This window comes from Phyllostomus discolor, chromosome 5, assembly GCF_004126475.2.
Source record: "Phyllostomus discolor isolate MPI-MPIP mPhyDis1 chromosome 5, mPhyDis1.pri.v3, whole genome shotgun sequence".
Lineage (NCBI taxonomy): Eukaryota > Metazoa > Chordata > Mammalia > Chiroptera > Phyllostomidae > Phyllostomus > Phyllostomus discolor.
The window spans coordinates 48,928,930-48,956,454 of NC_040907.2; the positions used below are offsets into that span (position 1 = coordinate 48,928,930).

The following is a 27,525-nucleotide window of genomic DNA, read 5'->3' on the forward strand; positions in this document are numbered from 1 at the left end:
GTGTTTCAGGGGTTTTATAACTGCTCTTTGATCTCACATAATTCAAGGGCAATATTAGATATCGTATCTTCTAATAGTGACCCCAAATACTCAGAAATTTGCTTACTCTATATACTGAATGAAAGGCTTGAATTATATCCCTGACCAATACTGGGAGGTTGATGAACAGCACACTGACCCGTGACAGGGAAAATTGACATCTGAGCGTGCTAGAAAAATATGAGGACTTAGAGTCATAGAATCAATAGTAGAGTAAGAAACATGAATTTAAATGTTTGAAATATAAGATATGCAAAGAACAAGAATAATAATATGACCATGTAGCCTAAGAAGATGATTGAAGGGATGGCTTAGTAAACCTGCAAGCCTACCAATGGTTTTTTTCCAAGAGAGCTGAGTTGTTATTTTCTACCTCTAAAGAGAATAGACTAAAGAAGAGCAGATTTTCATTGCAACTTGATAGATTTGTATTATCTAACAGGAATAATTTCATGACAATGAACTTTGTTACCTATTGGAATTTACGGTCAAAGGATAGATGGATGGGTAGCCGGATGGAGAGGTAGATAGATGGAAGAAAGGTAAATAAATAGATGGATGATCATTATCATTACTATAAATTTTGCAAACAGGGTCAATCCACATGCATCCCAGAGACCTTTAAGGCTTCTCAAAAGAACTTAGAGCTAAATTATTTATTTAGTTACCCTTTAAAACCTTTATTTTATGTATGTTTATCTGATAACTGATTTTTTAAAAAATATAGCTCCATGTGTATATGTTTTTAACTTTAACCATTTCCATTTCCTTTTGAAAGGATATTTCATGATTCCTACTAGATAAAATTGGCTGATAACCTGTGGTGTGCTAGGTCAGCCATGCCAATTAAATCTCCTTTCCCCTGTCTCCCGCTCTGCTCCCATGTAATAGATTAGAATTAAACCAAAACAATTCTATGTAGGACACATTCCAGCTTTCTTGTTTAATCCACTTTGAAGAATTTAACCGACAGCACTGACAGGTACATGTAGTGATGATTTAGAGATTTTACCAAAGGACTTGCTTCTTTCTGGATGATATATAAAAAGGCAAGGGCATACAAAAAGCATTTCTGCTCCAGTTTGCTTTCTTTTAGATTTATTTTCATGTTGAAAATGGAATATCTTGAAAATGAGATTTAGAGAATTAAGATTCCGTTCAATATTCGTGTTTATGTTTGGAAACCAGATTTCATCTGAGCTGGATCATTAACTTTGGTTCTGTGTGTATGTCACTGTCAGGCTCAGGAGGGTCTCGAGATGAAAGGAGAGAAGAGAATCCATCAATGTGGAGAGAGAATGACAGAGGGAAAGACAGGATATGAGAACACCGCTTTACAGAACAGTGTTCTCATTAACAGGTCCAATTAATTTCACTGGTGTTTGACGTGTTGCTCTCCAAGCAAGGTGATATGTCGTTCCACCAGGTGGGAGCTGGAAGCTCTAAATTCTGTATACTAACTCAAGTATAATAGAAGTAACCCAAGTACAATAGAATAGATTTACTTTCAAATCATGCTGGGAAGACCAGCTGATTAAAGTTTGTAATAGACTTGCACATAGTAAAGGCTTAATCAATGCTGTATTTTCCTGCTACAGGATGTAGTTTCATTTCTTACTGTGAGTCTTTTAATCCCCATTTATCTTTAATGATAAAAGTTAGTAAATTACATTTCTTGAGATCAAGTTTGGTTTTGTTATTATTATAGCAGTAACCAAGAAAAGCTTGAGATTTTGGAACTGTGATTATTTTCTAATTTCAATGTTGTATTTTTTGTTTCTAAAAGAACAGAGCTATGGAGATGCTGTAAGTGCTAATACCAGGCATTTAGTTACTCTTATGTACTTAGTTAAAATAACTGATTTCTAGTTGCTTTATAAATCAAAACTACAAGAAAAGCAAAAGAAATCTGTATAAAGTGATGTGCAATATATTTCACATGTTATTTAGCTGTGATTTGAACTTTACAAAACCTTTTATGATACATACCTGAAAAAACTGTGGTTCAGAGATGTTGAGTAACTAGCCCCAGGAGATGGTGAAGATGAGATTTGAAGCAGTCCTGCCCTACAGAGCTCAGAGCTCCTTCTTTCTTTATAACTACATCTGCTTCCCATGGATCCTATTCCTGTACTTAAAGCTTAATAGAAATTTTTTGTCTGCTTAAAATTCTTCCTAATTCCACCCAGCTCCTTCATTACATGAACATTGGCATAGCAAACACTAAGTCCTTTTTGTGACAAACCTGTTCTATGACCATCTTTAACATTTTCTTCCATGTTACCAAAAGATTAAATATTTCTTTCTTAGAAGAGCCATTACTGTTTTTAGCCCTTAAAGGTCATAATTGCCTTCTAGCAATTTCCATTACAGTGGATTAACATGAACTTCCATATATCAAATGTAAATGTCAAAGTGTTCTCAGCATAAGGCTGCTGTGCAATTCGGTAGTGATGGAGTGTGTCACTAAGATGCACGTTTCTCCCAATAGGCTTAGCTCAGAATGTTGGGGTAGCATCTTGTAAAGAGACTTTGTTCTTGCTAAGTGTGAAGATCCCCTGGATTATTTTTAAGTCACATAAAAGTGAAGATAAAGCATTCAGACCAAAGAGTACACACCCACCAACTTGAAACAGTTTGGTTAGAATTGCAAATATGTAGAGCAACCAGGAAGCATTTGTTGAGTGACTACCATGTTCCAAGTATAGCTAGACACTGAACTCAACTTTTTATATTTCCTGGTACTCACCTTAACTCAGTATCTTCCATATCTTAGGCAGTAATTTAAAAATTGTAAATATCATTAAAAAATTATGGGAGGGACTGGCCTTCATCCTAACTGGTCTTAAGTCTTTCTGTAAGATTCTGTGACAATAAATCTCAATTAAATTATAGTACCTATATTTAAAACTTAGAGGAAGAGCTGATATACAAAGCATCATGATCTTTTCTGACAAATACATTGAACATAATAGTGAATAGATATTGCCCATCAAGAATTACTGTCAGTATGCACATTATGTCCAGGACAATTAAATTTGCCTGTTTTTTATTACTGAGACCAAATGTTTGGCCTGGGTTCTTGTAGAAAGTAAGTAATTCCATTATATGTGATTTGCCTTTGAGTAACCCTCCAAGCTGATGAAGATTCAAACAAAACATTTATATTTATTATAGAAATAATTCTTTTAGCAAACATGTTTGAGTCTTCTTATGTTTGTTGGGTAGCATTTAAAGATTTAAATATGCAAAATATAGTCTTTGTGTTTGAGATACATGCAGCCCAATTTTTCTAAAAATGTCTCCCAATTTTAAAAAAATCAAAGGTTTTTTTTTTTTTTGCATGTATGTTTGTTTTTAATAAGAGGTCAAAATGAATTATGGTGAGAAACAGAAAGATATTCCAAAGACATGAAGGGCATGGACTCTGGAGTCAGGCAGAGGGACTTAGAGAAGTGGTCACCTGGTTACCACCTGTGTGATCTGGCACCAGTTACTCCTTATGCCCCACGGTAGGTACATACTCAGTACAATAGTAGCTCCCATCTTATAAGGTTGTGTTGGGCTAAGATAAGGGAGTTCCTGACATGATTTTTAAAACAGTATAAGTGTACTTAATAAATTTATATCTACTCATTTTTATTTGTAATATGTGTTTTGGGCTAAATCAAGCTTTTCAATGTGTCATTGTGTACATTCTTCACCTCAAAACATGGTGGGATCATAGCACAGCCCTCACCCAGGGTCCCTGGCCTAATGCCTGTGCATTCAAATAGGTCTATCCTGTGCAGTTTGGGGCTCCTTCTCCTTCCTTACTAATTCTATATACAAAAATGAATATCAAAACCTCAACATCAATGGAATATAGATTGCAAACATCAGGAAAATTCATTCTTTTTTTGTTTTAATTATTATACAAACTTTCAGTGGCTTTTTAAAAAATTGTTAAATAAACGCTGATGTTCTATCCTCGGTGTACCAGGCGTTATCCGGGGTACTGTGAGAATCATCATGAACACCCCAAAAGAAGTTGCTTAGCTTGGAGCCAAACAAACCTGACTCAAAATCTTGGTCTTATCACTTGTTTGTTTAGTGACATTGGAAGAGGAATTTAAGCATTTTGAGTCTGTTTGTTAATCCACAAAATAGTGGGTCAGTAATACCTTCCAGGCTTACTGAAAGAATTAATTTGTATAAAGTGCTCAGCATAATGCCTGGCACATATGAGGCACTCAGTGACCAAGTGCTGACTTCTCCATGTTCCTAGCAATTACAGAGAAAGAAACTAAGCCCTGTCCCTACAAAGCTCATGACCTGTGAGGACATGAATCTAATATAGAAAGTAACACAATATCTCATAGATTCCCTATTACTTTTGCTGCAAATGACAACCAACAGAAGGTCAAATTGGGATTTGATCCCAAGGAGCATTCTGTTCCCTTCTACGTGTCCACAGATTCTGTTTCTTTTTTTCCTTCCCCACTCCCTTTCATCTTTCCCCTCTCCTATCACAGAAGCATCTGGCTTGAACTAGTCTGTGTCTTTTTTCACATGTGTGGTAAAATACGCATAACAGAAAATTTCCTATTTTGGCCATTTTAAAGTGTGCAATTTTGTGGTATTTAGTACATTTTCAATGTTGTGCAAACATCACTACTACCTAGTTCCATAATTTTTTTTATCACCTTTGTACCTACCTGTTAAACATCCACTCTCTGTGTCCCCTCCACCCTGCCCCTGGCAAACTCTAATATGCTTTCTGTATCAATGAAATATTCTGCTTTGGATATTTTATATAAATAAAATCATATTAATTGTGCCTTTTTATACCTGGCTTCTTTCACTTAGCATAATGTTTTCAAACTTCATTCATGTCATAGTATATATCAATTTTGTATTCCTTTTTATGGCTGAATGATATTCTATGGTGTGGGTATTTGACATTTGTTTATTCATCCATCAGTTGATGGAGAATGATTTGCTTTTAAGAGGCATTGTATTTAGAAAAAAAAGTAAACTAAATGTTTGGGCATACCTTCATTGGTTTGATTATATATATAATAAACAGAACCTAAATGCTCTTGCAGAAATATAACATCTGTTTGTCTAAATCCAATGTCTAAGATGGCAGTTCTGGATGCACGAGGAAGATATTCTCAGTTCAACAGCTTGGGAAAGAGTCCTTCTAGTCCCAGATCATCAAAACAATAATACTTTTTTCCTTTTTGAGCTCTCTGTTTTGATATTGGCAAGGGAAAAGTCACTTCAATTCTCAAAAACACTATTTTTCCCTCCCACGTTTGGTAAAAATAGTTGACAAGAGATTCATGACCCGGTCCAGGAAAAATTACACTGTAGAAAATGACTTTAAATTTTTCATGGAGTTCTAGAGTCATGAATGAAGAATCATGTGATAAAGTGTGTTTTTTTAAGCTTATCAGGTTATCATATATAGTGTCTGAAATATGTGATTCCTGTAAGGTCTTTGACTGTCATTGCTTTTTTTTCAAATTTCTTTGAATTTTTAAAATAAACTCTTGAAAGACATGCACACACCTCCTATTCACTTGAACACAGTTGGTATGATTGTTCCTTCATTTTCTCAAAGAGCTGCTGAGATAGGAATGACTTTTACATTTTATACTTTGTTTGCTTTTGTCTTCCATGGCTTTCTTTCCTGCTTTCCTAAACTTCCCAAATCTTTTCCACTTTTTAAGGGGGAAAGTTTTCAATGATTTTTTTTATTCAACAATTGGATTAGTTTTATTTTCTGGAATGTCACATCTTTGGTGAATTCCTGTATACATTTCACATATAGCTGTATTCTGTGCATGGGAAACATGACTTTTAATGAAAGTAAAGCTATGGATTAGCATGCATTTTGTGAACGTGTGTAAATTCTTTGATCTTTTTTACTGGCTTATTTGTTATAGAATGAGACCTCAAACTGCAAAATGGATGTAACTTGTATTCAGCTCCACAGTTAGAAATGATCCTGGGAATGGATTCTATGTCTCCTAGATCCCAATCCAGTACACTTTTCACTGGAAAATGGACAACTCATGACATTCATGACCTAGTTGCTATTGGCTTTTGTCCAAATTGGTGGTCAAAAACAGTACAGTCTATGGAAAACTACTATTGCCTGCTCTGTTACTAATTTAATATAAGACTTAATGGAATCTGTGTGTATTTTCTGTGTGTTTTTCTGTTTGGTAGGGCATGCTATTTCTTAATCGTAATAAAGTTATAGAAAGTAAAGTGATTGGGAAACATATGACAATAATAGCATTTGTTTTATGGCCCCATAAAAATCAGTAATGATTGGTGAATATGGCATTCATTGTGAAGCCAAAGTTAAATTGGAAGAATGGAGAAATCAATTAAGAGACTCAAAACCCAAGGAAAATTAAAGGAAAAAATGATGATTGTAACTGATATTTTTGTCCCTGTAAGGAGATAAGGCAATTAGAAATGAGAGGAAAGAAAGTTTTTAACAATCAAAGTTAAAAATGGTGGGAGGGAAGGTGTTTCTAAATACTGTGGGTGAGTAGCTTTTCAAATGTCAATAACTTTATTTTTCTGAAAACTCCTGTGGAGAGAAATGAAAAATAGTTTTTATGTGGGAGGTTTTTTAAAACAAACATTGACATTTTAAAAACCTAAATGTTTTATATAAAATGACTATGAAAGTACAAAATCAGACAGAACAGAGGCATTTTGGAGATTATAGTTGAGTGGTACCCTGAAAGCCAAATAATGAATGACTCAGATAATCTGAGCAGTTCAGGCTGACTCACATGTTTTGAAAGAAGGTGTCATCAAATCACTCATTCTGTCAGTGTTTTCCCCTTTGTTCCACCTGATAGCGCCAAACAAATCCTGAAACTCCGTGACTTTTCCACTCCAATTTGTCAAGAAGACTTTCCAAATGACCAGAAAAAAAAACAACTAAGGTTTTGAATATATAGGCATTTAGCATGTTTGAATAATACTCATTAACATAAAAGACATAAGTCACAGAAGTAAGTGGAATGCACTGGAAATAGGAATCTCAAACAAAGCCTTGACAGGATAAGAAAAGGCAAAATCGAGACTGGGCCTGTTTTTCCTGGATGGAAGAAAGGCGTCTTCATACCCCAATACTGCCTGAATGATACTTCCTGGAAGATATTTTAAATCAATAAGTACTATATGCTATTTGTATTAGGTGTAGGGGACATACAAATGTAGGAACCTTGACCTCTGTCATAAGAAGGCTGACAACCTATCAGGGAAACTGATACAGGAAATATTAAGTGGAACAGTTTGACCTATTACAATACACATAAGAGCAACATTTTGGAAAAGCACAGAATAGTCAATTTCTTACACCATGAGGACTGAGACATCCTCTCTGAGGAGGTAACATTTGGCTAGGCCTTCAAGGGTGAATTAAAATTCTAAATAGCAAGAAAATAGGAAAAGCATTTCAATCAAAGATAAGGAAAAGGGATGCTGGGGTACAGATGTTGGGGTAATTCAAAGAATGGCTAGTAATTCAGTCTAGCCATAGAACTGAAATAGGATAAGATGAGATGGAAATATGGGATACCAAGATGTGTCAGGTCAGTGGAGCTCTCTTGGTATGGTTTACATAGCTGGTGTCTTGGAATTACTCAAGTCTCAAGAATGTGACTAACCTAGAAATTGCTATTCTTCTACATTTGTAATTTGGTTTCTTGGCAGCACCAATTAGGGTAATGAATAACAACATTCTAAGAAAAGCTTGCAATCTTTTCTATACCATGCCTTGACCTCCCTTTCATTCTTTTACATTCTTAAGTTGCGGATGGTGCTAGGCACTTACAGTGCTGAATCTTTGACAGACATCTGTTGAAAAAAACAATAGTGAATCATATGCACATACTCACACATACATGTACATCCAACTGAAGAAACTTTCACTGCTTTTGAACATTTAACTTTAAGGGACATGTTGCAACTTTTAAAAATATTTTCATATGAATGTTGCCAGGAACATTCAAATAGAAAAATAGATTTCTTTGACCCTTTGTTGTTTTCCCACAGGATTGAAAAAACGTACAAGGAAGGCCTTTGGAATACGAAAGAAAGAAAAGGACACTGACTCTACGTAAGTACTTTAAAAGTTTGCTTCCTCAGAGAAGCTGTTTGACAAAGAATGCTATTGTCATAGTACACAGAGTCCTCTTGGATAAAATGTAATATTCTATTTCTGGGTAAACTGTAGCTGTTCAGCATAAACAGTTCTTAGATTTACGCTACAGAGATAAAGACTTTTCATCACATGTTCAATTTGTCATCGTGTTATTACTTTATAACCTGATAACCACACTTTCCAGAAGTCCTGGGAGGCAGGAAGTGTTATTGTAACTTCTGTGGGGACTAAAAGTATTCATTTCCATCTCTAGGGTTGCCCAAGTAACTGAAATGAAGAAGCAAACACCTGTTTAGGTAGATTAGGCTGAGCCAGAAACAGAAATTAGTCTAGGTAACATTCCAAAGCTTTTACTTGAGATGCCAAGATTTTGTACAAGCAGAACTGTAAATCAGCCAACAGAATTTACAAGAATGATAGGCTATTTGGCTGCAAATAAGATTTGCAAACCAATACTAAAAAACAACCCTGTAGATACTTTTACATGTTAAAATGATCACACCCAAGATCATCGATTGCCCATAGACACTGATAAAGCCATCTTGAAAATGTCCAATGATACAATTTTATTGCATTTATTTGACTGTCTCAAGTTCTCCTTTAGAGTATCTAGCTTTGACACAAACCTCAGGTGCATTTTTGAGCCAGGCAGGTAACTCACACATGGGAAGTAGGATGGCCAGGAACTCAGAATTCCAGCCCAAGACCAGTGAGAGGAGAACACCACTACTCACCTGCAGGTGGTGGTGGCCATGTAAAAGTGAAGAGCTGGTGTGGTCTGCTGTATATCAGAATAATGAGACATTACACCCACCATTTAGCTGGAATCCATGAAAGAAAGTTAGAAAATAGGAAAATCAATACTTGTTTGGGCACAGCTGAAAATGAAGAAGTTACATTTATTTATTGCCCTTAGCTTTTCTTTCTTTACATTTTTACCATGCATAATTTTATCACAGGATACTGAACATCGCACTGTGTCCTTGTTCTCCAAGATTTTATAATTCATGGGATAAAATATCTACCACACAAACTGAAATATCTTCCATATAACAAAATGAGATGACATTTGAAATTACTATTATGGTACCTAGTACTTAAAAAATGCTCAGTAAATGGCACCAACTACTACTCTTAATATTACTAATACTAATTGATATGTGGTAAGTTCCTTGGAAGCAATTAAAAATGGAGTTCATCGGAATTTGAAGGTGGGAAAGCTCACATTTGGATAGATGATCAGTGAAGTTTCAGGGAGGGAGGAGATTTAAGTTTGACCTTCATGTTAAGAACAGGCATTTCATGGAAAAGGAACAACAGCTGCCCAAGCAGAGAGATGGAAAAGTCTATTGGTATTTAGTGCGAAACAGAGCATTTTGCCTACATGTCAGCTACAGGTAAAAATGAAAACTGGGGGCAAGTCTGGAAAGCAGATCAGAGCCAGAGAGGAAGTGCCAGGCTGTGGTGTCTGGGCTTCCTCCTGCAGGCAGTGGGCAACCTCAGCACCTCGGAGGTTTTTAAGCCAGAGAACATAAAGGATTGGGAGAAATAAAAGCAATTTTCAGATCTGGATATCAAATACTAAGCCACCTGTTCTTACATTTTCTTTTTGCTTTTTTCTTTTAGTAAAAAATTATTTCATGGAATTCACATTTACTCTAGTCTTGTTTTTCTAAACAATTGAATTAGGAATTTTTTTAAGGACAACATAATTACTATTGTTTCTTAAGAAGTTGCCATTCTCTAAACAACCCCCAGAACAGGTGATGGTCCTTTGACTGGAGTCTGAAGACCCTCTCTGTTTCCAGCATTGCGAACATTCCCACAGCCTTGGGAGTACACTTTTCCTTCCTTGGCCTTGGCTTACACTAGATGGAATCCAATTTCCCTGAAGAGCCAGACCCTGTACAGTCTGTCAGCAATGTCTGCTGTCACCTACAATGTGCCATGGGTTGTACGGGACATCATTAGATGCATCTCAGGAGAACATTAGCAGAAACCAAATCTATTTTTCTTTGAAAACAGTGTCTATAATTGACTTCACATAATCCCTGGTGTGTAAAGAAAATTAAAAACAAAAAAAAATTTTTCTCAAAAGGGAAAAGAGGTCAAACAGCCTCCTCAGAGCAGGGTGAGCTAATTTTCTTGTGGCCAAAGCACTGTTCTTCCATTACCATTTCTAAAGGTATGAAAATAAGGAATTTTTCTTCATAGATTTGGGTGGATGCCCAATATCTCTCTGAAATACTCTAATGAAATGTTTGCTTGTAGAATACCAAGCATGTCTTTTTAACTTATCATTGGAGCACCCCAAAACACTTATGTGATAGAGAATTAGCCATCAAATTGGTTCCACTGGCAATGATAGTTAGAGGACCAACACTTTAGTCTAAGCCCCTGATCTCTAATTGGGTCATATATCATTCTTTAGAAAGGCTGGCAAAATGCTCTGGGAATTTGCTGTCCCTTCAGCTTTAGGCAGTGATCTGCCATCATTGAAACTTTGTTGACACAAACTGTTTTCAGAGCTGTTGCAACTCCCTCAGGGTTGCCATGCCACCTGCTTGGTACCACCATCCCCAACTTCAGCTGATCCAACCTCCTTAGATACAGAGTAGGGTTAGAACCAGAGCTTCCTGATTTAATCATTACAGTGCCTGATAGAGAGAGGAAAGGAAGGAGCCTGTGCTAAGTGGGAGGCCCTGTGCAGGATAAATTGTATGTACTGATATTCCTTTTAATCCTCACAGTAATTCAATAAGGTTAGAAATCATATCTCAATTTTAGAGGTGAGAAATCAATGCCAAAAGAGATTAAGTAATTTGCTGATGGCTACCCAGAAATAAGACTTGAAACCAGTATTTTAGTCCAGAATCAAGTGCCTAGGCTTTTATCACCCAGAGAAAAGAATCAATGGGCAAAATTGTCATCAAGGCCAATAGTAGGATAACTGAGAAGAAGCAGTAGTTGCGGGAGGTAACTGGCACTTTTTAAAACAAAGGCAAAGGGCCCATGGTCGATGATTAATTTTAAAATAGAAGTCAGTAAATATAATGGTCTGCTATTAAATTTTTAAAAATCATTTAAAAATAAAATATGAAATTTCAGGAAAACGGTTATGAAGTGAATTGAGAATGCATGCCCAAGTGTCTGATGCTGCTAAAATCACTCTGTGCCCCATTCTAGGTCATATTACATAGTGATTTTATTCTACATGACATTTAATAAGTATTTACTATCTTCTAGACACTACTTCAGGCTCTTTACTTTTATAAACTCATTGAATTCTCTACTTGTCCTATGGGGTATATGTATATGCTATTGTCATGGCTATTTTATAGATGAGGAAACTGAGACACAAAGGGATGAAGTGATATTCCCAAGATTGTGCAGCTACGAAATATAGGCTGATTGAACTCAGGTGTCTAGCACTAGAGCCAGAACTCTTACTTGCCATGCTTACTGCCACCACACTAGGAGGCACCAGCCCCATTTTCATCAGTAGGTAAGACAAAGGATCAGAAGACACCAATGCTGCTATATATAATGATAGTTTTTCTGATTTAAACATTTGAAATGCCATCCTTATAGAGGCAATATAGAAGTCAAGCGGCCTCTCATGTAAGATACCCTATAGATATGCCCTGATATCTGGACCAGTAGTGGGCAACACTACAGCCAGGCCTATCTCCAGAGACTTGTCTTCTCCCTGTTTATTACTTGCTGCCCGCAAAGATATCCCCACAAATTTCAGTGCCTCTGGATTTATCCTATGCAAAAGTTGCTACAATCACCTCTTTCTCAATCCCTTTAGCAGAAGCTAAAATTCTAGGAAGAAATGTTTGTTTTCACTATATACATTGGGTTGGCCAAAAAGTTCATTTGATTTTTTCTGTAAGATGACTCTAGTAGTACCTAGTTGTATTTAACTTCATTTGAAACAATTTTGTTAGATTGTATTGTGGAAGCTGTCATATAAGCGTGCACTTAAAAAAACTTATTAAACTTGGTGAATTTTTGTGTAGCCATTTTAATATTGAACATGGAAGAAAATATGCAATATATCCAGCATATTATGCTTTATTATTTCAAGAAAGATAAAAATACAACTGAAATGCAAAACAGATTTGTGCAGTGTGTGGAGAAGGTGCTATGACTGACTGAATGTATTGAAAATGGTTTGCAAAGTTTCATGCTGGAGATTTCTCACTGGACAATGCCCCATGGTCAGGTAGATGAGTTGAAGTTAATAGCGATCAAATCAAGGCATGAATTGAGAGGAATCAACATTCTACCATGTGGGAGATAGCTGATATACTGAAAATATCTAAATCAATAACATTATTGGTGAAAGCAAAACATGTGTCTTATTTTACGAAAAAAACTAAACAGACTTTATGTCCAACCCAATAGTTCTGAAAAGAAAAGTTGGTTTTGGTGAGTGTGAATTGGTACCTTTTCTCTGTGCTTTCCCACCAACCTGAGCCTATTGTGTCCCTGACAACTCACTGGATTACTTACCTCTCTCATCTATGATCAGCATGTCTTCATTATTTTTATCCCCAGATCCTAGCCTAGTGCCTGGCCCATTATAAGCACTCACTATTTGTTCAATGAAATATAACTTTTATCAGTTAAGACTCTTCCTATTCTTCTATTTTAGATGAAATTTGTTTAAACCAACTAATTCCCATAGCCAGGGAATGTCAGAATACCCTCTGTCAATTCCAGTGGTCTTTCAATATCAGCATCCTCTCTGCTTCTGTCCTCTTCATCCCCGTGGACACAGAACTGGTTATGAAAAATGATGCACCCCCACTAAGTGTTTTGTAATCCAAGTAAAAATATTCTGCTAATGTAGAAGGGGTTATTGATGAGGAAGGAGAGTCACATCTCAAAACCTGAGCAATGTCCCACTAACTCTCTGCATTCCTCTCTCTGCCCACCCTATGAAGCAATAAATAAATAATTTCATTACCTGGTCCCACCTCCTACAGCAGGTTCCAAACATACCACACTCCTCAAGATTTCACAGTCCACCGTCTTGCTTTTCCCTTCCTCTGGCTCCTCCAATTCAGTTTTTCAAAATAACAATGACAGCCTTCCTCTATTACAACAAAGTCTGATGTGGCTTCAGATGGACAGTTTTGTGTTCTTAGGGCAGAGACATAACAGAAGAAAAAACAGCGATAGCCAACATTTTTGAAAACTTGCTGTGTGTCAGGAACTATTATAAATTTTTTGTAGATATATATTGTTTTATTTAAACTGGCTTACAGGGGTTAGGTAATGTGTTCAAGGTCACAGAACTAATAAGTGGCAGACAGAGTCTGGACACTCAGATTCATCCTATTCTAAAGCCCTTACTCCTAAGCACCTGGAGCATAGTGCCACAGTGCTACCCTTCCAATTACCCTTCGGTCATCAGAGTGAGCCCTTCAGAAACATTGCCCTCCATTTCCTACTTTCCTATAATCAAAGGAAGAGTCAATAGAGAAATATGGAAGAAAATATAGATTTTCAAAGTAAGTTTAATGATACCATAGAAGTTCCTTCTCAGGGTGGAAATTCAAGACCCCTCACAGGGGAGAAGATGAGAGAGAGCGAACTGGTTTGCATTCCCTGCAGTAGTTTTAAATGGAGCCATCTAGACTGGGCCAGATGCCTAATGAGCTCTTCTCTAAAAGGCAACCAAAACACTGCTCCAGCAATTTGTCCTTGTAGACTTCAAGTTTTAATGAGAATCTCCCTCCTGCACACACATACACACACCCCACACTCAAATACCACTAGATGATGTGTTTTGGTTTAGTTTCATTAGATAGGTTTACTGTGGTGTGAATGCAGGAAGGGGAAGAGAGGTGCTTAGTGTTTCCTCCTGTTAAGATGCTTTGTGCAGTGAGAAAAATTCATTTTCCTAATAGCTACAAATTTCTTTTTGTTACAGAGGTTCACCGGATAGAGATGGAATTGTAAGTATTTAAACAATCATTTTCAGTAGGTTTGCACTTTAATATAAGCTATGGTTAAATTTCTTAAAACCCCATTTTTTTCTTAGGGAAAAAATAGCTTATATGATTTTTCAGACCTCTTATTGTTATAATTTTCTGTAGTAATTGCATGGAACATAAATGCAGTCTTGATCATATTAAACTTATTTACGGCATTCACCTAAAGCCCTGCCCCAGACTAGGCAGGCAAACTAGTCATCAATATGGTGGGTCAAAAACCAGACAGTTCCTGCGGGGGCTGCTGCCATCAACTGTTATTTCATTTCCAATTTAATGATATAAAAACTCATTATGTGAGAATGTTTTTCTCCAACCGAGGCCGCAAAGTCATAATGGAGCTGAGATCCAATAAAACTGAAAGGAGCTTTTCCCCTTTCATAGTTGAGCTGCAGATACATTTTCTATATTAAATTCACAAGTAGGGAATGGTCTTGAAACCACTTATGCCTGAATTTACAGCCTGAAGGAGGAAATGGTCTTGAAACCACTTATGCCTGAATTTGCAGCCTGAAGGAAGAAAGTGTGTCCACCGAGGGTTTAGATTTAATAGTAACTCTGACTCCTTGCTGGTCCCTAGATTTCTTGATTTTCGAAGAAGTCTGTGGTGCCTTGGCTTGAATTTATCCGAGTTGTGCTTATGGGAGTCTGTACCCACTTCTAAAATGACTTCCTCCAAATCTAAATCAGATGCCTATTCAAAAGGTTCAAAAGAACAGCTGTTACTGAAAAAAAGGACTCACATTAGGCTCATTGGACTGGAGTGGGAACTAAAATAAACCTGGTGGTTAAAAATATTTTTTTGAAAAATTACCCTTTATAATATTTTACCTACATTGGGGTGTTAATTGCAGCTATAGCAGGTTTTCTCCCACACTTGACTCAAGGTTCCTAGCTTTGGGGTGCCTGTAGCATTCATGTAGTTCTTGTCATGAAATGTTAAGAAAATAGACTGAAATTTACCAGACATTGGGTAACACTATAATCAAGGCTCTATTCAGCAGGGGAAAAAAAAGACCCAGAAGACTCAGCTTCTCCTCACCTCTTGCTTCTGGCTCAGAGCCCTCTCGTTAACTCTGTCTCAGGTACTCTCTGCTTCTGTGTCATCTCTTTGCTTCTGTATGGGTCCCCTCCCTGGGTTCTCTTGTCCCCTCCATTCCAACTTCCACAAGGCTCTGTTAGCCATCCTCTGCTTTCTCTCCCTGCTGCTCCCAGGCTGGATTGCTATTTCTTGCTTCTTTCCCTCTGCCACCCTGAGTCTTGTCCTTTTTCCTTTTTCTGAAGCCCTTCCCATCCTCATTGTCTGTGAGGCCCCATTGCCACCTCAGTGTTCTCTGCTCTTCTAGGGACCACCAGTTTAAATTTCTGGTAGATTATGCGCCCAGGGGCCTGATGCATTGCTGGCATGGAGTGAGCACGTGCTGCATTGATGAACCTCGCTGTGTGGACTTGTCTACTCTAGCTTAGGGCTTTGTACTGGAGCTTCCTAGGTTCTCCTTTACCACCACCATTCCAAGTCATATAAAGTTATTTATCAGTGCTTGTACCCTCTTTGTTTCTTAATTGGAAATACCATAAATATCTCTGGTCATGATTATTAGGAAAGGGGAATTATTTAATTTTGATTTCTTAGGAAATAACACAAACCCATTTAAAAAAGCTACATTCAAATGAATGCTAGTTCTCTGAAACAGGATGTGCAGCTTCAATGGCTAATTGGAAATTATTATCCAGCTGCTAGGTTTACTATTTGGAACTGTTCCCCAGGTTTTCCCTACTAACTGTGGTCACAAATTTGAAAACTCCTTATCATACCAGTGCCATAGGGATCCAAGTTGCTGTTTGTATTCAGTCTTAGAGCCTGAACCTGATTTTATTTCAAACTCAAATTGATTACTTTAAAACCTTGTGTCTGTGGACCCGCTCTATTTTTACATGGCTGATTTAGCTTCCAAATGATTGTCTTTTGGATAACTGAAGTTGAAATTTATGGTTTCACTGACGTGGTTCTACAAACTATAGGTGGTAGTGTACCCACTTAATGCTTATAAATGACTGTCAACACAGAGCTACACAATAGGTTTAATGTACTTTAGCATATTTCAGTTTCTCAAAATCCAATGAAGCCCATCTCCAGTGACAATGCTTTTGCAGACTCATCTACAGAGGTTTCATGGCAGGGTTCCATGTATGAAGGTGGACTTGCCTTGCTCCCCACGTGGCTCAAGGTACCTGTCCTCTGCAGAACTGTCTGTCGTGGTGTCTGTGAGTTGGGACAGCTGGTGTTACAATCCATTTTAACCCAGAGACAAACTGTAGTCATGCAGGATACACTTTAACTTTTTCCTAAGCAGTTTAGATTTTCATCTACACATAGATTAGGGACATTATCTCTGCTCAACCTGAGTAGGTATGCAGGATAGGGCCCAGATTTGGAGCTATTAACTGTGTGTGCAACATGTATTAATGACCCTCAGGAAGGTTTTGACCTAGGGTAAAATGTGGTAGAGCTAGGCCTTTCATACTTTGATTAGAAATACAATTTTTATTCAGTCTTACTGGGTCCTGGTATCTGTTCTCTACCTGTAAATTAAGTGCTGGCTGAATAAGGACTAGATCCACATAATCCCCAGTGCCAGGGCTGTATCTTCCTCCTTCTTTCTTCTTCTCCTGACCTAGCCACACTGGCCTGCTGAATAGAGCCTCATTATGGCCCCAAAGTCCACTCTTTGTTTAAGGAAACCTGCAACATTGGTAGGCCCTACAATTTGGCCTAGGAATTGTTTCTTCCGTGCTATGTTTGCTACTTCATGTGATTCTTTATATGTGTCTTGAAGAACAAACAGATCCTTTAACAACTTTTTCTACATGAAAACAATCAATTGCAGCAGCCCAGCCCACAGGAACCAGCCTACGACAACAAAGCATGGTGTGCAAGGGAAGGAGGAAAAAAGTTTCATTGAGGAAGCAGATTTTAGTTTAAAATTTCCAAGGGGTATGTAGAAACAGTGAGTAAAATCCCAATTTGAAACTTGAAAAAAAGAGTAGCATTTATTTACTCCACTTAAGAAGAGTCTTTTTTAGTTATTTCCAAATTATTTTTTTAGTAACCTGGGGCCAATTTTTAAATCAACTAGGTAGACTCTATATACTGATGTCTGAATATACTTATAAAGAGTGATCAGTCATAAAAGGTATGTGTTTCCTTTGAGACAAAGGAAATTATTCAGATTTTTAAAAATATTTATTTATAAGAAATATTTGGCTCTAACATAAGCATGACTATACAAATTGAGTAATCCTTTTTTAGGATTGGCATTATCTTAGTAATGTTAGGAATTTGGCACGACCTTGGCTTGTGGGAAACAGTATACTTTACCAAAGGATGTCAAGTCAAGGGTGCTGACCTCCGCCCAGGCTATATGCAATGACTTTGTTCAATATGGCAGCCACTTGTGGCCCTTTAAAATTCAATTTCTCAATCACACTGCCACATTTGAGGTATTCCATAGCCACTTTTGGCCAGTGGCTACCATATTGGACAGCACACTTATAGAACATTTCCATCATCCCAGACAGTGCTCTTGGACAGTGCTGTTCTATAGGACTATTTGCAAAGTGAGTCAAGTCAGCCTCAGTGGCAAAAAGATAATATTTAGGCAGTACATCCTGCGTCTTGAATATTTCTTACCTGCAGATCACTGTGTGGCCATGAGCTGACATAGAAAACTCCCAGTGGAAACTGAGAACTTTGATGAATGTATGATAAAACACAGTTATTACTACATCCGTTGATTTAGCCCATCTTATTATCTGCAAACTGATAATAAGTCTGACCAAAGTGAAATACCTATTAAAACAAGATTAACACTGCTGTGAGCCTCAATAATCTTTAAATAATAATCGTATATTCAAGTAATAAAGGTTACTTATGCAAAGTATTGAATTTTGAAACACACACAAAAAAGTAAAATAATGTGTAACTCCAAGGGGAAAAAAAATCACTGTTTATATGTTGATGAATAGCCAATATTTCTTGTACTATTAAGCCTAGTTTTTAAATACTTCCCCACTTTACTTATCTTCTCCCTTGCATATTCCTAGTTTTCCAGTTGAAAATCAATAGAGCCATTATCTTCACTGTTACCATTAGGAGCTACACGTGTTTAAGTGGCTAAACCAGGAGAGTTGTTTCTCTCTTGGGGTTTACCAGAAGAATTTCAGCCAGACTCTGTCTACCATTAACTTGATAATTTCCATTTGTGAAAACAAATATATTTGTAAGAATTCACTAGCACAAATGAGGCCAAATAGCTAATTTCTCTAATAAAGCTGTGTTTTGAATACCTATCTGCCAAAAGGAATGTATTTTGTTAGTGTTAGTATTTATGTTTAGAATGTTCCTATTTTAAAAGAAAAAACTTTATAGGTTCTGCTTGTTCTTCAACTCAATCTTTTTTGGTTTCCGTGGAAACAAGGAAATTTTCACTTAGCCCAGATCTAGAATATTCAGAAAATTCAGGAATTTTTTATCTATAACATTGGACCTATATTGTCAAGAAAAGAAACACACATTTGTTCATCTAAACACATCACCTATCTTGGTTTTGAAGGGCATTGTTATGGAATGAAATTATCATGGAGGCAAAATATAGAACTGAAAATTCTGAACTCAGTAATTTACTGTTACCTAATCTCTTTGGATTTTAGATAACAATCCTTTGTATTGAAGAATTGTTTAAGAACTAAAAGGTCTGTTAATAGTAGTACTATACTGGTCACAAAATTCATGAGTTTAGTTCTGTGGAATCAACTTAGTTCATTTGATTCCCATTATTATAAGTTAAGTTTGTGTGTTAATTTTATTACATCTACTGTCTGAGAAGGATTTGGAGAATTTTGGAAAGACATTGCAAACAGATTGGTAAAGTAGGAATTAAAAAAGAAATCAAACATGGCAAAAAGAAAAGAGGAACCATGCCCATTCCCCACGAAAGAGATGTTTTATTATTAAGCTGGCATATTATTTAATGGACCATGTCCTCAACAATAGCTTTATAGCTTATACAGGGGCGAAGTTGATGTTACAGGTTTTTAAAGCAACCTTAGCTCAAAGTAGAAAGAATGTCAGTGAAGCACCACTTCAACGAAGGCAATTATGTGGGAAAGTTAAAATGATGTAGTCTGAGTACATGATCTTTTTCAAGAGCAGGAAAAGGAGGAGGGGCACAGGGCCTGTGTTCCTGGGTACTGGTCTGTGGAAACATGGGCAGAATTCTTGCACTTGTGAATTCTAGAGTAGTGGTAACACATAGGGAAGAAAGAGGGATTGAACATACCATCTGTTCTTACACACTTTTCACCCTTACTAAGCTGTTGGTTCTTAGAATGCCCAGTAAACATTCAGTAAGTATTAATCAGTAATGATGCATTACCTCTAATTTGGTTTTCTAGTGGTCCTACATGTAAACATTAAAAGCTTACTTGTTTCACCTATTTGTCAAATTGTGTTAGCTGCTCACATTGTGGTCCAAGTGGCCTTCATTTGTGATTGCAAAATTAGAGGTCCTGTCTTCAAGCCTCGTGTGTCACCATTTAATATGTGTTGTTCTGGGATCGGCTGGTGCTCAGTGACATACCATTGCTCTCTGTGTGCCACATACTGGAATGCTGTTGAATGAACCCTCCGTTAACCAGCCTAATTTGTGTTTTTGTCCTTTGCTCTCAAAAAGTATAGAATCTGCCCTCACTGGTGTGGTTCAGTGGATTGGGCATCCTCCCACAAATCAGAAGGTCACGGGTTTGATTCCCAGTCAGGGCACATGCCTGGGTTGTGGGCCAGGTCCCCAGTGGGGTTTGTGCAAGAGACAAATGATTGGTGTTTCTCTTGCACATAGATGTTTCTCTCCCTCTCTTTTTTTCCTCCCTTTTCCTCTCTCTACAAATAAATAAATAAAATATTTTTTAAAAAAGTACAGAATCCTAGCCCTGGCTGGTGTGGCTCAGTGGATTGAATGCTAGACTGTGAACCAAAGGGTTGCTGGTTCAACTCCCACTCAGGGCACATGCCTGGGTTGTGGGCTAGGTCCCCATTGGGGGCACATGAGAGGCAACCACACAATGATGTTTCTCTCCCTCTGTTTCTGCCTCCCTTTCCTCTCTCTAAAAATAAATATATAAAATCTTTAAAAAGAAAAGTATAGAAGCCTAGTACTTTCCCTTTAGATGAGGCAACATCCTTGCTCAAGTGCTGTTGCCGTATATCATAGTTGTGTTAGGGGCCAAACTAGAACTTGAAGATGATCCAGAGAGAGTAATGCTGATGTCCAATCATCTTGCAATGATGAGTGTTCATGGAAGCATCGGACACATGGATGGCAGACATCATGATTAATCCTGATTCTATTTTAATAGTTTGTTAAGAAAAAACACTTGTAAAGAATATCAACACTACTTTTAATATCTAGGAGGTGAATTAACTAATTTGGAGTGATTTCCTTTATCAAGGGGTTGGTTAGGAAAAAATTGAGTCAGTATTAGAAAAGTTAAAAGCTTAGTTAATTTGGATGAATACTCTTTGGATATGCTGGAACTACCTGCATATGAGAGCAAATGGAAGTCAAAATGTTTTCATTTATATATATGGTTTTATCCTCCAAAAGTATAGAGGATCCAATTATAATGTAGGTGCTTCTAATTCTTTCGTAACTGAATAAAATTTGAACAGCTAGTAGTTAATATCCTATGTTCAGGTATTCTACAGTCTTTTGTGAGATAAGTATGTGAGCTCTATTATGCAGTACCACAGCAGCTCAGTTTATCATTCAGTTACACCAAGGTGGTTACTTAATAGGCTGCTCTAATTTGTCTTTCCAGCCCTGGACTTTGATAGCTCTTGCTAAATAAAATAAAGTTAAGTATTCTTTATTCCTCTTTTGTTTCATTCAAATGTTTCTCTTCTAAATTTATTTTCAAATTTATTACAGAAGAAAAGCAATGGGGCACCAAATGGATTTTATGCAGAAATTGATTGGGAAAGATACGTGAGTATCAGAAGATATTTTTTTATTAAGTATTTCAGAACTTGCAAATGAGTTGAGGCATTCTTATATTTAAAATAGAACATACAAATAGGTGAACATGCCATCTCATCAGGAAGTACCTGACATGTTTATACTGTATAGAGTTTAAAAGCACTAGAGGCTATTGGATATGAGTTCAAGACCTAGCCCCTCCACAAGTCAGCTCTGTGTGGCTTTGGGATAGTTATTTGCTTAGCCAGCAAAAAATTAAGTCAGTGGTTATATTGTAACATTGTTGCAAGGATTTAACAAACTAATTATTTCCTCATAAACAATGTTATAAGAGAGGCCGTGAGATATTAAGAAAGGGTGATTTTTTAAAATTAATTCTTTTTTCCTCTAAAGACTCTTGTTATAATTTTCTAGGATTCTTAAATATGCCTTAATGTGGTACTCTAAACAAACAAGAAGATAATTAAAATACCAAATTACTCATCAAGTTCTACTGCACTTACTACCCCCGCATGTAGCACACACACTCTAAACCCCAGTGCTGTCCTGGTCAACATGTAAGTGCTCAACTGAAGCATAACTTGTCTCAAATTTCTTTATTCCTAAAAATTAATAAAGCCACATAGGAATTGCTATTATAATTATTAATACATTAGATACAAGTAGTAATTATATCCAAGTAATAAGAAGTAACCCCTCTAAGTAATAAGAAGAGTTTTATTCTTAATACATGATATCATCTTGCTTTTGGCAGGGAGGGCCTCAGGGAGGATATGACCTTTAAGCGAAGCCCTGAAGTATAAGCTGGGGTTGACTGCCTGACCATTTGAGGGAAGAGAATTCCAGGCAGAGAGAATGGCATTTATGAGGACTCTGAAATGGGAGATGGGGAGAACTGGCAGCATTCACATCCTGAAAGTTAACAGTGGGAAGAAGGCCTTGTGGCTGAGAGGGATCAGGGAAGAGAATCTCAGGCTTCAGCCTAGAGAGAGTATCAGGAGCCACTGCAGGGGCTGGTGGGCTACACCCAGGCACTGGGCATTTACTCTGAAGCCAGGGACAAGTTTTTAGGAGGGAAGTGACCTTAATACACTTGTATTTGAAAAGGAAAAAAAAAGTAAGCTGAGTACTAAAGAAGGACAAGAGGGAAACTACAAAATAAACAAAAGTGGCTTTTCCATGGATTCAGCTTCTCTTTTCTCCCCAAGGTCATGGCACTTTTATTGCTCCCGTGACTGCAAAATCTCTCCCTCCAGCTCTGTTCTCTCTAACTTCCAGGCCTATTACTTCGCCTTAAAGAGGGCCACCCTTGAATTCTTCACCTTCTCCCATTCTCCCATTTTCCCTTTCCCCATGTAGGGTTTTGTCTCAAATACCTGGGACCAAGGAGTAGGTCTGCCATTTGCTGGGTAGATTACTTGAGAAATGGCATCTGATTTCTCTTAATTTCCTTCTTGGTGAATAGAATAATTCCTTCCACATATGATTGTTATGAAGTTTCAGTGAAATAAAGTATAGGTCATAGTGCTTATAATAGGAACTAAAATATGATAACTAATTCTAATCATGCAAACTGTCTTTTATCTTTCCTGTCTTTTTTCTAAAAATGTTAGTTGTCTGCTGTTACAATTAGTTCAGCGAGGAGTACCATTAATCTCCTAGGATTTGAGAGTATAAACCTTGGAGTTTTATTGACCCTTCCCTCTCCTTTTTCTCCTATGATAGATCTTTTAACAAGAACTAACAATTTGTCCTTCCAAATGTCCTTGATTCATCCCTTCCCACCACCACCAACTTTGTCTGTATTCTTAGCACGTCTTACTGGCATAACGCAAGTATTTTTGAATTAGTTTTCACTTCTCCATTTTCTTCTGTGCCCAGCCTGTCCAAAAGTGTACTTCCTAAACACCTTAAGATGCTCCTTTCAGCTTGTTCTTTCCTGATTAAGAAACTGCAGTAGCAATACCAAGCCTGAAATCTGCCCCAGCATGTTGGCTACCCATAGTCTTATTTCCCATGGCCTTCCACTGTCCAGCTTCTTACCCAGTCATGCCGTCTGAATAATACTGTTGGTTTCTGCGGTGGGGTCTCAATATAGGCTCTTCCCCACCAACAAGCCCCATCTGCCTTCTCTCTCTATCCCAAAAGGCACATGCAGATCCCCGATCCTTTCAACCTCATTAATTTCCTCTTCAGACTCCTATCACTGATGTCTTGTTTTATTTTTGTTTTTTACTTTTTGCCTACCAAAATACATTTCAACTTTCCAAAAGACAAATAATTTTCATTTTATATCCCTTCATGTTGCTTATCACAGTCCTTTGCTTACAGAAAATGCATGATAAATTCTCTGAATGTTTCCTTTCATTGACCATTATTGATTCCTAGTTTGTTTTCCCAGTAGTAAGACTCCCCAGGTACCCTTGAGTAAATATTTAAAAATATACTGCCGAGCATTCAATTAAAAAAATTAAAATCCTCACCTCCAAAAATAAGAGATATGTTTATATCCTTAAGTAGAATGCTTTAGAAGGAAAATGAGTAATTCCTTGATTATTGTCAGGATAATAATTGCATTATGCGCACTTGTATTTTATAGAACTCACCTGAGCTGGATGAAGAAGGCTACAGCATCAGACCTGAGGAACCCGGCTATATCCTTTCTTTATTTTTTTTTTCTTTTAATGTTTATTTTGTCTCGTAAAGCAGTATTATAAATTCAGGTTTTAAAAAGGTATTGAAATAACCCAAGCTTCCCAAATCCTGTTCTATAGTATTAGCAATGATTAAACAGCACAAAGAACAGCCTGATGACTAACAAGCAGGCATTTGGCCTTGATCTATTCATAGAAGAGAAGAAGGGAAAAGAGAAAAATGTGCTGAAAAACAGTTGTGTAAATTGTGGATACTGGGTTGTCTGCGAAGGCCTGATGTGACAGTATCATTTTTCATGACTGGCAAATAGCTGTGACTTGTGCTTTCCCCACACATCATCTCTGGGCAGAACAGGTCACACTCTGAAGCACTTAAAACTCATCACAAATCATCCATTAGGATGACTTTCCTCTCCCTGTAGAGGGCTTATCAATGTGTGTACTGAGTGTGACCCACCAAATATCCAACTGCAGCAAAAGTGTAGCGCATTATAATTATTGCTCCTTGAAATTCACCATCCTTAATCATGTTCCAAGGGAAGATGAAGAAATTCTAACCCTTGCCTGATTTACTCTTTTATTTGGTTGTTTTGCTTTGATTTGCTGCCACCTTAAGGGTATTTTTGCTGCCTCTAGGTGCAGTCACTCCTGTCTTATACTCATCACTGCCTTACAAGTAGAAAAAAGTTATGTATCTTTAACTGTGTTCTACCTACCAAAGGAAAGCACTTTTATTCTTCAAGTGAATCAGAAGAAGAAGAAGAATCACACAAGAAATTTAATATCAAGATTAAGCCATTGCAATCTAAAGACATTCTTAAGAATGCTGCAACTGTAGATGAACTGAAGGCATCAATAGGCAACATTGCGCTTTCCCCATCACCGGTGGTGAGTGGTTTTTTATGTCAAGCTTGGGTGAGGTTGAACAGAGAGCTGTGTTCTGCCCATATGCATTAAGTAGAGCAGAAACTCCTTATACTGATGGCTGCATATGGTCAACATTTAATGAACTCTGCAAACCATAAACAGTTCATTCTAGCTTTAGAAAGTTATATTCATTTTACATTGCATTTCTTGTGCTTTTCAAAATGGTAAAAATGCATAGGACATTTCTTTTTTTTTTTGTACTTACTTTCCTGAAAGTATTTGCAAATGAAAAAAAAAAAAAGATTATCTAGACTTACTTCCGAAGCAATTAAAAACAATATAAAGTTTACATATATACTGACAGTGATTTTTAAAAACATATGTTAGTGTCTATTTTTATGATATAACATATAGAAATTCCTGGAAAGAAAACCAAGAAAATTACTTTTCTTAAAAAAATTTTTATTGTTATGCTTCAAAAAAATATATTACTATAGTATCATAGATCATAGTCTAGAAATATATTAAAACTCATAATCTTCACTATGTTTTATTATCAATTATCTTAAGTACTCTTATCTTTTAGGCCCCTCAAATACAGGTATGCTTTGTTTTACTCAAATTGGTATTTTTTCCACAATTTATACTTCCTTCCTCCAATTCCCATCTATTAAATTTCTTTAGTTCTTGAATTCTAAGTTCCAACATTTATAGTATTTTCTCTTTGTTGTTTGATAAATTCTATAATTGTTTTCTAAAAGTAGCTATGAAGATCAGCTGAAGGCTCTCAAGCTAGCCCCTAATATGTTTCTTGGCACCTTCTTCAGAGAGATGTGATCTCCCTATAGCATTCCCCCTAATGAAGTAGTTAACAAATTCTGAACCACTTTTGTGACGCTTCTGGAAATATCCCAGCTAACCTTTCTAAAGGAGTTGTAATCATCTATCCTTTGATAGATGCCTGCCTGGGATGAATAAAGTCTATAATGACACCTTCTTCAGTGCTTAGTGTTTATAATGACCTTTATCACTACTGTTAGCGACAACTAAAAGGATCGCTAATAGTTATCAACCACAGCAAATGATATTTCGGGTAATTTTTAATCATGTGCTGATTTATATCCACTTCTCTGTGGGTTATAATAAACTTAGTAGGCATTTGGAATCTTCCTGGGTTAAGTGGGAAAGGCAAGTTCACAGGATTAAATGAACAAATGTATAAGAAAGAAAACTTACTAGAACAGCCAGACACATGGTAGATATATGCTGAAAGCTAGTTGAACCTAGAGAAGAAGAAATGCCCTTTATCAAAAAGAATATGTATGCCCAAGTCACCTGCTGGATATTCCTCCAACCAGAAGTGCTGCTGAGGATGCAGCAAGAAGAGTGGCTGCTTCCTCTGAGCTCTCCCAGCACCTTTTTTAAAGGTGATATATTGACATGGTGTGGTTAATATTCTATTAAAAAGATGTTTGGGAAAGCAGTGTGAAAATAAAGGGGAGACACTCAGGAAAAGTAATAATAGGGTTAGGCTGTGCATACCAGCAACACCACAAACTGAAAGACCCTCGGATTCCCCTGTCACCACTATCCCTGCACCCTAAGCTTGTTCTCTCTAATACGAAAACCTGGCTTTGTCATTACTATGATTTGCAAATATTTTTGACTTTTTTATATTTAGTATACAAGAATGAGCTACCTTAGGAAAAGATATGCATGTTTCTGGGTATACATAAGTATAAAGGAACAGTATAACTAAAAACGTATTCTTCCTTGTGTACCTGTATTCATGTATCTAGTACATTGTCTCCAAAACCAGATAGGTAGCAATAACCTTCTGTAATTCAGTTAGTACCATGATAAAAGTAACAAATAAGTTGTGCAACTTTAGATGTTCCTAGTAAAACAATCAGAGTATTTATATATCTACACTTAATTCAGGTGTCAAAAAGAGAAATAGAGCCTACACTAGTTAATGATATATCAGAATATTTCATTTAGTCTGTGGTTCTTATTCTACAAAATTATCAGTCATTACATACACTAATAGAAACAGAGGAAATTCCAAATAGTGAGCTATTCATAACTATGGTTTATGTTGGATTTCCATTTCTTTTTAAAGAATTTTAAAATAAACTCAACAGGTAAAAGAAGTTAATTTCTATTCTTATCATGTGGTAGTTTCCTGGTAAGATACCATGCTGATAAGGCAAAGGCTGAATATCACCCATATTTCAGTTGTTGATTTGCCATCTGTACAAGTTAGAATATTGCTAGAAATACTTTAACAAAATGGTAGTGGCTTAAACAGAATATGTGGTTTATTTCTCTCCCATAGAAAAGTCAAAGGTGATAATCCAAATCAGTAATAAGGTCTTACTCCAGGGATCATTCAAGAACCCAGGGACTTTCTGTATTACTGCTCTACCTTTACTAGGGTGCTGATGCCTTAGCAGCATCAATGACCACCATGTTCCAGCCTCAGGATGGAGGGAGTAAAAAATAAAAGGCGAGTGATTTTCTTTAAGGATTTAACTCCAAAGTTGCACCCATCACCACCACTCAGATCCCATTGGTTATAATTTAGTCACATGGTCACATTAACTAAAAGGGAGTCTGGGAGATGTAGTCTTTGGCTGGATAGACATGTTACCAGCTAAAATTCTGGATTCTGTTACTAAAAGACAAAGGAGTTAGATATGGGAGATTGATGTGGACATTGACAGTTTTTGCTACTATGTCTT

The 27,525-nt window shown here is 36.8% G+C and overlaps 1 protein-coding gene across 21 annotated transcripts in view; it reads left to right on the forward strand.

The window, feature by feature from the left end:
- Positions 1-27,525, forward strand: part of SGIP1 (SH3GL interacting endocytic adaptor 1) — a 194,073-nt gene that overhangs the window by 74,615 nt on the left and 91,933 nt on the right. For 14 of the 21 annotated variants that reach the window (XM_036026235.1, XM_036026239.1, XM_036026236.1 and 11 more), the window contains exons 2-7: positions 8,110-8,173; positions 14,166-14,190; positions 15,228-15,311; positions 21,213-21,269; positions 23,860-23,914; positions 24,627-24,802. In XM_036026235.1, coding sequence (XP_035882128.1) covers positions 8,110-8,173; positions 14,166-14,190; positions 15,228-15,311; positions 21,213-21,269; positions 23,860-23,914; positions 24,627-24,802 — 461 coding nt within the window. The remainder of the gene's footprint in view (positions 1-8,109; positions 8,174-14,165; positions 14,191-15,227; positions 15,312-21,212; positions 21,270-23,859; positions 23,915-24,626; positions 24,803-27,525) is intronic. The other 7 variants (XM_036026238.1, XM_028512126.2, XM_028512127.2 and 4 more) reach the window with 1 other exon arrangement.